Source organism: Carlito syrichta, unplaced genomic scaffold, assembly GCF_000164805.1.
Source record: "Carlito syrichta isolate Samal-C Ts95f unplaced genomic scaffold, Tarsius_syrichta-2.0.1 Scaffold309815, whole genome shotgun sequence".
In the NCBI taxonomy this organism is placed as follows: Eukaryota; Metazoa; Chordata; class Mammalia; order Primates; family Tarsiidae; genus Carlito; species Carlito syrichta.
The window spans coordinates 72,860-82,487 of record NW_007253911.1 but is presented as its reverse complement, the minus strand read 5'-3'; the positions used below and the strand labels follow the sequence as shown (position 1 = coordinate 82,487).

General features: G+C 40.8%; 1 protein-coding gene across 1 annotated transcript in view; it reads left to right on the top strand.

Annotated features, from left to right (window-relative positions):
* The window catches only part of COL22A1 (collagen type XXII alpha 1 chain), a gene marked incomplete at its 3' end in the record, with an annotated part of 219,731 nt that extends 211,234 nt beyond the window's left edge, over positions 1-8,497 (top strand). The window contains exons 44-45 of the mRNA XM_021717502.1: positions 3,719-3,766; positions 8,384-8,497. Coding sequence (XP_021573177.1) covers positions 3,719-3,766; positions 8,384-8,497 — 162 coding nt within the window. The remainder of the gene's footprint in view (positions 1-3,718; positions 3,767-8,383) is intronic.
* Between the last annotated feature and the right edge of the window lie 1,131 nt (positions 8,498-9,628).

Genomic DNA, 9,628 nt, shown 5'->3' with positions numbered 1-9,628 from the left:
GAGTTGTGCACATGTGGAAGGAATTCTTCCATGGGAAAAAGCTACTTAAAGTTGAAAAGATAGTGTCAATCAAGACTGAGGAGTCACAGACTTCAAGAGTGAAGCCATAAGTCTCATTTCAGAAACCAGAATGCTCACCTGGGCAGAAGCTTCACCTCATGACGGATCTGAGAGGCTACTTGTCTCCTTTGCAAGTCTGGCCTGCTACAAGTTTCAGACAAGGACCCAAGGCACAGAGACCCCTGTGGGCTCTGGCAACTCTCACCACCTTATCAGAGTTGCAAGGCGCAGCAGAGATCTGGTCAGGGATCCTGATCTGCCTATGAGGATCCTGAAACTTTTCATTGAAGACCTTCCAATGGAAGAAATGTAAAGTCTTTTGGAGATTAGGGACAACTTATTCACTCATGCCTCCTGCTCTAAGGAGTCGGTGTCACTGATGCCAAATATGCCTCTTAGAAAACACTTTATTATCTATGTACAAGGCCCTGGTGGGGCAACCCCTCAGGTCCCCTCCCACTGTGAAAGCTTTTCTGTCCTCTCAATAGATCCTGCTTCCCAAAACAAAACAAAACAAAGCAAAAACAAGTCCCTGGTGAAGTGGGTAGAAGAGTGCGGTTCAGGCCATAAGTCAAAATGAACAGGTTCAGATGACCTCTGCCACTTCTGGACTTTGACATCTGAGAAGAGAATTAACTCAGCACAAGGCAGCTTACAATGTGGGTAATTGTCACTGTCGCTCAGCTGGTCACCAGCAGAACAGAAAGCATAAGACACTGAAAAAGAGTGAGCACTTGAGAGAGAGAGAGAGAGAAATCGGAAGCCTATTTTATACTACTTTTAGATTCACTGAACACTCTCCAAATAGTCCCAAGGATGCCCCCCTGGTTATCATGGTTTCTCTCATCTCACTACTCAGATAAGTCATTGTGTAAGGGAGTCCCTCATGTTCAATGATTTGCTAGGACTCATAGAACTCAGAAAAACTGTTATACTCATGGCTTATTACAGTGAAAGGATACAGATTAAAACCAGTAGATAAAAAAGGTACCCAGGAAAGAGTACAGGAGAGATCACATGCAAACTCCATTTGTCCTCTCCTCGTGAAGTCATGTAGACAACACTCAATTTTCCCAGGCACAGTGTAGGACAGCACTCACAAAGTTTTGTAACCAGGAAAGCGCTCATGAGCATTGGTGTCCAGCGTTTTTGTTGGGAATTGGTCATGTAGGCATGGAGTGCCCACATGACTGATCTTAATCACTTAATCTCCATCCTCCATGGAGGTCAGACTGACACTGTGTGCCCCAAGGCCTCCATCACAAATCACATTTTTAGCATCAATTACCTGGCTTGGCCCAAGGACTCAGGTAAACAAAGACACTCTTATCAGGCAAGGTATTTCAAGGTCTTAGAGGTGATCCCCCCAGGGTCAGGCAGGGCCCAGATCTTTCTTTGGATTGTGCAGGGTTTAGACAGCCAAGGCTTGCTGAGTTAATCCTTTACTGTGCTGTCACACCCCTCAGTGGGTGGAGGGAGCATGTTGAAGTGAGCTGCACCCATAGGTTAGGGTCTCAGGAAGCAGAACCTGCAGAAGAGATCCTTGTGACAGCCATTGATTGAGGGAATATGTGCCCTCATGGGAAACCTGCAAGAATCTAGAGAAGCAGGAAATGACAGAGGAAAAAGCCTAAAAATTGTGAGTTCAACTCGAGTTTAGGCTCGGCCTGATCCCACATGGAACACCAGAATGTGAAGGGTACCATGGAGCTCTCCCACTCTGAGGCCAGGCCCAGCCCTTTTTATCCCATGTCAGTCGGCTGCTGGCGGTATATCCAGTGCCTGGGGGAAGGGTGCACCCAGGGTAAGAGGGATCTAGGCAAGGCAGAGACTGTGCCATCTGTATGCCAACAATTCCCACCATTTGTTCTCTCAACCCTCTGGGTCTAGCAACAACTTACCATGAGTGACTGACTCTTTGAAGGCAGAATGGACGTCTGTCATGTTCCATGTCCACCACCTCCATCCAGACCCTGGTCTTGTGTATCTTCTTGAGACCTATCTCATGAGGCTTTACAGAAATGGGTCAGAGTGAGATATTAATGAAATTGTCTTCAAGGCCTCACTGTACTTAGACTGAAAATCCACCCTCATTCTCTCTCCCTTTGTAACTAATACCCTGCCACAGTGTCTAATATAGCTCACCCTAATTATAAGAGGCTCAAAGGACAGCATATGAATATCCCTAGTGATACAATGCCAGCAGTATAAAAATGTCACAAATGAACCATATGAATCCTCTCCTATTATTAACTTCTCAGGGAAAACATATAAGGCTTCAAAATGTATATAAGGCCTCAAAATAAAGCTTTTTCCTTATTAAAGTTTTAATTAATTACTATTTCAAAGGTTGTCCTTCCTCCCGAGGGTCTCACTCAGATAACCAGGGAGGTCTTGGCCTTGGCTTTAGCAGCTGCATCCTTAATGAATTTTCAGTGCACTTAAATGAATTTTCCCTGAGCACTTCCAAATCTGAGTTAATCTAATCTCAGTCTCAACCAATCCCCCTTGTGCAATATCACAGAGGGTTGACTGAATTTCTGAACATATCTACACAGAAAACAACAACAACACGTCCCAAGCCACTGCAGCAGTTATCCTATGTAAACCTGTGTTCCCATGGTCAGATGGCTTTTGTTGGCCCCAGAATGGCACAGAAACACAGCAACCTCATGAAGTCAGAAAAGGGAGAGTAGTCAGAAAAGAAGTCTTGATTTCAGCCTCCTAAAGGTGACAGGTTGAATTCATAACTTGTACACCTAAATTCAAACTCAGAAGATATCAGCCACATGTATTGCATTGTTGAATCTACCACTTTGCCTCTGGTGAATGGGTCCTCTGGTATTCCTTTTCCAGTACAAAATTTGGAAGTTTGCAAAGCAGCACTCCCATTTCTAATTCCTATCTAAGAATTTCTTCCCTTCAGGGTCTGGTTTTTTTTAAAATGTTTCATTTTCCCTCCTAGTCTTGTGTTCCTTGTTCCCAAATATGAACTGAGCCTCCAGCACATTTTGGGGTCCAGACTGACCACAGTCAGAACAGACACAATCATAACTCCAACTCACAGTAGGTTTGAAGGTGAATTCAGTGACCTTCATACTTGTACATACTTTCAGAGACTTTGAAATTACTCCTGATTTCTGAAATATTTTTTCTAGAATTAAAGACTTTCAACCCATAATGACAGATGAAGTTTAAAATGCTATTTCGCCTAAGACAACTGAAGACATTGGTTTAAATTCATACTAGCTTATGACTGACTGATAGCAACAGCTGTTGCTCACCTGGAAAATTCATAACAATCCAGATTGTAGACAGTTCTCTTCTTTACCTTCCACAGTACCTTATCAGATTTTGGTGATAGTGGGGAAGGGGGACTGCCAGGAGAAGAGAAGGGGCCAGTAGAAGGAGACTGGGAACGAGAGAAGCATGAAGTCAGTCAGATTTGGCTAAGACTGGCGATCTCTGCAGTTGTTTTCGTGGAAAAGTCTTCTCTCTGTGGCTCCCAAACTTGGGATATCCAGGGGACTGTCTGTGTGCCATACATGGCACAGATATGTTATGAGTCACAGCTCATACTTTGTAGACTTTTTACTTTCTAAAGATGCATGGAATATTCCAGATGTATGTATGCATTCATTTCTTTTTACTCTGACAGGGCCTTTCTTCACTACTGTCTCCAGGGGACATCAATCTCTTGGTTAAGGTAAAAAAAAATTACAATAATTGTGCATGTGTTTTGAAAATGGTGACTGGAGAATTGGAGAGCTCAATAATAAATTTTTAAAAAATCTGAACAATTATGTGTTTGAATTAACAGTAATAGCAGCAGCATTTATTGATAATTCACAATATGCCCAGTGATGTGCTAAATCCATGCTGTCTAATATGGCAGCCACTGGCCATATGCTTCAATTTCAATTTAAATTAAATAAAATTAAATCCAATTAAAAATTTAGATCCTCGGTCACACTAACAACTTTGCAAGTACAGTAATTCCCCAGCATACAAACGAGTTCCATTCTGGCATTTGTTAAGTCCAATTTATTTTATGTCCAACAAAGTCAGCCTAGGTACCCAACTAACACAATTGGCTCTATAGTGCTATATGCATTTAGCAGGCTATAATATGACATCGTCATGCCTCATAGCCACAGCATTGAAACAGATGTCTAGTGAACTCAATATTTCCTAACTGCAACTGCATTAATAAGAGCAGATGGAAACCCCAGAGGGAATGAAACACCTACATTCAGGGTGGCCCACGGAGGCTTGCTAGTTCCACAGAGCTGTGCTTTGCCTGGAAATGCTATAGACAACAGCCCAGGCTGAGTGGGTTTGGCCAGGTCTGGGGAGCAGATTATCTTTCACTCCCTGTTTTGTGCTATCTTTGGTTGTCATCTTAACGTTGTAGGTTAAAACTTGCCAGTATAGTCTAGGAGACTGGTGGCAGGTGCCTTCCATACTGAGAAGACCCTTATATTACAGAATATTTGCCTCTGCCCCAGGGAGCTTAGTTATCTTTCTGATAGATGGAGAATTGACCAAGGAGAAAGTTATTTTAAGAGTTTCTGCTACAGAACTTCCATGGTTGGGTCTGTGCCCAGAGAAGTCATCTTAAGATTGTCCCATTACCTGACTTTCTTGCATAAATATTATTTCACCTAATTCTCACCAAAAAAATTCTGTGAGTGGTTTATATTACTATCTGCATTTTATACATGAGGAGATTGAGGTATAGCTAGATAAATCACTTGTTTAAAGCCACAAGATGAGTAGTAGCAGAACCAAAACTGAAACCTACTGTGACCAACTCCAAAGTCCTCTGTGTAGCCTTTCTACTATCTGATTTTATCTTTGCATGAGTCAGAACTTCCTGGAAGGTATCTAATAAAGTACAGGCATTTAGTGAGTTCCCTGCCTGGTTCCTAGAGATTTTGATATGCAGGATACATAACCCTTTGGTAGGAATATTGTAGTGAGGATACATATACCCAATGAGAAGTTAAATGAGATGACCCAGAGGTTATTTCTGCTTCTTGGAAGCAATGATTTCTGGTTTCCCCATGTAGCAAATACTGTAGCCTCCCTCCATATTGTAGGGATTTCATTGAGCACTTACTGAGTACATCCTACAACACCAAATACAATATTGCATGCATTAATATTGTGAGCTGGACTTGCTGAAAATATTTCAGACAAAAGTAAAGGGTAAATACCACAGTAAATCAACATTTATAGATTACACACAATGAACCTTGTAATATGCTAGGCACTTTACATGAATTATTTTATTTAAATTTTGTAGCAATCTCTTAAAGTAAGAGAATGCCTTTTTTTTTTTACAGATAAGACAATATATACAAAGAGATTAAATCATTTGTCTTAAATACCTCAGTAAGCCCAGGTGTTGGGAGCTAGTATTGGAGATCAAGAACATCTAGTTTGCATGTGAGGCAAAAGATTTGGGGAGGAAATTAATAACTGAAACAATGGTACATGTAACAGCTAAAATTCATTGTGCTTTCACTGTGTGCTGGGCATGGTGTCAGATATTTTCCATTCATTTCTCATTTATTATATGACTTTGAGGTCCCCATTTCACAGATGAGGAGACTTGAGACTCAGAGAGGAAAAGCCATGATCCCAGGTGGGCACAGACTTCAGCGGGGTTTGGGCAATCTCATCTGGTTGGAAACATGACCCTACCCAGTTTTAAGAGTTTCAGAGTAAGTGTGAATTGCCCTAAGAAAAGGAAGATAGTAAGGGGTTAGGATGAACTGGAAGTCCCAAGAGCTCTGGAGCCAAGTTGAGCATCAGTAACACTGCAGGTTGGCGGCTAATCTTACCTTGTGCTCACTGAATTCCAGGACTAGGTCAGTGTGTGTTGAGTCCAGCTCCGACACTGGCAAGTCTGGGGCTGCTGACAGCTCTGGTCTTTAGGAAACAACCCTACATAGTCTGGGACTAAGATAGAACTCAGAATAAGAGCCCGGCCCGAAGTTAGAAAGAAATAGTAGAGTAGTAAGACTTTTGCATTACTCAGATACAACCTTTGAATCCCACTGCAAAGAATCGCTCCCAATCACCAGAGCACCCTCAAGTTCAAAAAATCTTCATGGTCAAAATGTTTGCTGCCACCAGGCTAGCTCCATTCTCTGTCTCCCTCCCTCCTTTCCTTCTTTCCCTTCTTCATTTTCTTTTTTCCTCCCTCCCTCCGTTCCTCTCTCCCTCCTTTTCCTCCCTCCTTCCTTTCTTCCTTTTACCTTCCCTTTTTCCTTCCTGCTTCCCTCCCTACCTACCTGCCTTCCTTATTTCCATCCTTCCTTCTACCCATCCTCCCTTCCTCCCTCCCCTCCTTCCTTCCTTCCATTCATTTTTTGTCCTTCCATTCATCCTTCCTTCCATCCATATTTCTTCCTTCATTTCCCCTTCCCTCCTTCTCCCCTTCCTTCCTTCCTTCCGTCCATTCATTTATACAGTCATTCATTGTTGCAGTGTTGCATGAATGCATCTCATTTTAAAGTTCTGTAAGAGAAGGCCTAGGGGACAGATGAGTTCCTCTCAATTTCTCTACTCTTCCAAACTAAAAAACAGTAATCAAAAACAACCTGTATTGTTCATGCTTGCTTTATATATCCCAATATTTAGTACCATTCACCCTCCAAAAACATTATTCTGCTTCTCAAACCATCCACTAAAGGAAAGGTGGCATAAGGCTCCAAAGAAGTCAGATGGGCAGTTGGTTGATCAATAGATTGATTGAGTTGCCTGATTCATTCATTTATTGAACTCATGCTCTTTGGAAGACTATTTGCTATGAATTGGATGTGCAAAGACAAAACAACTCTTTGTCATCTGAGTTCTTGCACTTTCAATTTGCCTAGTAGGGAGAGGATGAAGTTATAAACAGACCATTTCAGCAATGAGACAAATACTTCAAATAGTGGGAATTTCTGAAATCCATGGAAGCAGGAGGAGCCTGTTCACATTCTGAGACAATCAAGTAGTCTCCCTGGAGTAGAGAATGTCTAAAGTCCAAAGAATCTCCAAAGATTGACTAGGTGTGAAACAAGTAAAAGCAAGGTGGGCCATTCAGAGATGCTTTTGTAATGGGGAAACTTTACCATCCTTAAATTAGAGACCAAGATGAACACTAAATCACCTGAAACCTTACCTCATTGAATATGAACAGTACAGCTTCCACTTGTTATTGCAGGTCCATCAAAGTTAGTGCATTTTTTGCATCAGTTGACAACATTTAACCTCTTCAAGATGCACACTCACCATGGTCTCAGGCCTAGAACAGTGTCTAATGAAGAGTAGATGCTTTGCAAGTATTTTTTCAATGAGTGAGTAACTGAATGAATAAATAATAATAGCTAAATGTATGGGCATTATCTATCTATCTAGCTATCATTTATCTATCTATCATCTAGGTATTTATTTATCCTGACACTATTATAAGTACTTTCTTTGTATTATCTCATTAAAGCCCCATCATAAGGAGAGAGGAGGGGTGGAAGAGAGGGAGGATTATAGAGAAGGGTATGGAGGAGTAATCCAAGATGCAAAGTGTAGGAAGTAGGCTAGATTATGGTCAGGTGAGTGCTATTTTGTACATACCGTACTCCAAACTGTAAGATCTAGAGATGACTCAGACAAACCAGAAACCATATTCCCTGGACTCTGAGGATTTTAAATTTACTCTAGGGACATTTACCTGCCTTAAAAATGTAGAATAAAGCTCAACTTCTGGAAACATTTATTAACTATTTACTTCTAGTAAGGAAGAAAACTAAGCATGATCACAGAAGCAAAGTCCTGACAGTGTATGCCTCTTTCATTCTGCTTCTTTTTTCAGAAACCATTTGATTTAGGCAAACCCAAGACAGAATTCAACTCTCAGCTTTGTCTTTAACCTTAGGGGAAAAAATGCTATTTTTAGTAATACTAAGTGTTTGTATTAAATCTGCACTGTTAATGTTTTTAGATACTTACAGATAATTTTACATGCATTTTGACATCATTTTCTTGGGCTATACTTCCAACAGTCTAGCTGGGTGGTAGTAAGGAGATATAAGATAATAATGCAACTATATCAGTGCTCAAATTCAATTTTCAGTTAACAGAGTGAAAATGCAAAGTTTTGACACAAAAATATCTTGGTAATGACTCAGTCTACCTGTCTGCCTATTTACTTGTCTATTTTTGCTAGCATTAAAAAAAATCCCCATGTGGAGACATTGAGGCTATAACCAACTTTGCTTTGCAATTGTATTAGTTATTCTCTCCCTTTTTCTCTCTCTCTCTCCACTCTCAGGACGTGTGCAATGACTGCCCTCCTGGCCCCCCAGGCCTCCCTGGTCTACCAGGTTTTAAAGGGGACAAAGGTCTCCCTGGAAAGTCAGGGAGAGAAGGCACAGAAGGGAAAAAGGTAAGTAAGAAAGGAGTAAATTTGGTCTTTATCATTGCAATACAAAAAATCATCCTGGAGAGCCTAACATTGTCCCTCCTGAAGATATTCAGGTTTTGAGGGGTTAAGGATAGGCGATGTATATTGGGTTGTAAGGGCACAACTATGGAAATGATAGAAACTGGTAGGGCATTTATAGGTCTTCGTCACTTTAAGATGTTAGACATGACTTTCCAATACATGTTAATGTCTAGAAATACATACACATTATACACATTCAGTTGAATTTCCTTTCCTCCCTCTCTCCCTCCCTTCTTCCCTCCCATCCATCCAACAACATTTGACTGCTATGTAATAGACAACAAGATAGATACTTCGAGTTTATAGCTTGATCCATGGATTCGACCATTCATCTATCCATCCAATCCTTTGTCATCTGTTTATGATAACCTATTATGTGTGTATAATGTGTCAGTCAAAACAGACACTGGAAGGTTCAGAATTAAAAGACTGATACCCTGTTCTCATGGAGTTCATAGTTTGTCTTGGAGCACAATGGGCATAGGGAGTTGTATGGGTGTTGGGGAAATATAATTAAAACCAAAATCTTCTCCCAACCCAGAAAACGTCTCCACAAAGGTAGAAGAGAAAGAAAATAATTTTAATATTGAATAAACATTACACCAGAATATAACATACACCACAGACAATGTGTTAAGAGAAGGCAAAGGCAGAAATAAACCTTACTCTTTTATGTAGCCAAGCAGATAGAGTTAATTACATACATGTGCTCAAGACAAGTAATAACTAGTCCTCAAGTAAGATAATTTGAAGGCACCATTTGCTACACATGTTCATCAGGGTAGTCAAGTGTGTTAGCTAATTGACCTTATCCAAAAGAAAAAGAAACTTTTTGCATCTTTATGTCAGAAGGAAAGTTTGTAACCTGAGGAGTACCATCCCCTAGAAATTGGGCGATAGAGGTGCTATCTGCCTTGCTGATTTTATTTCATGGGAATGGTTCCTAACTCTTTGAGAAAGACATTCCTGGGTCAAAACTGGAAAGAATCTTATTTGTCTTCTAAAAGGATTGAAAGAGATGGAACTCAATGACAAAGAGATGGAACTCAATGACAAGTTTTCCCAAGTAAA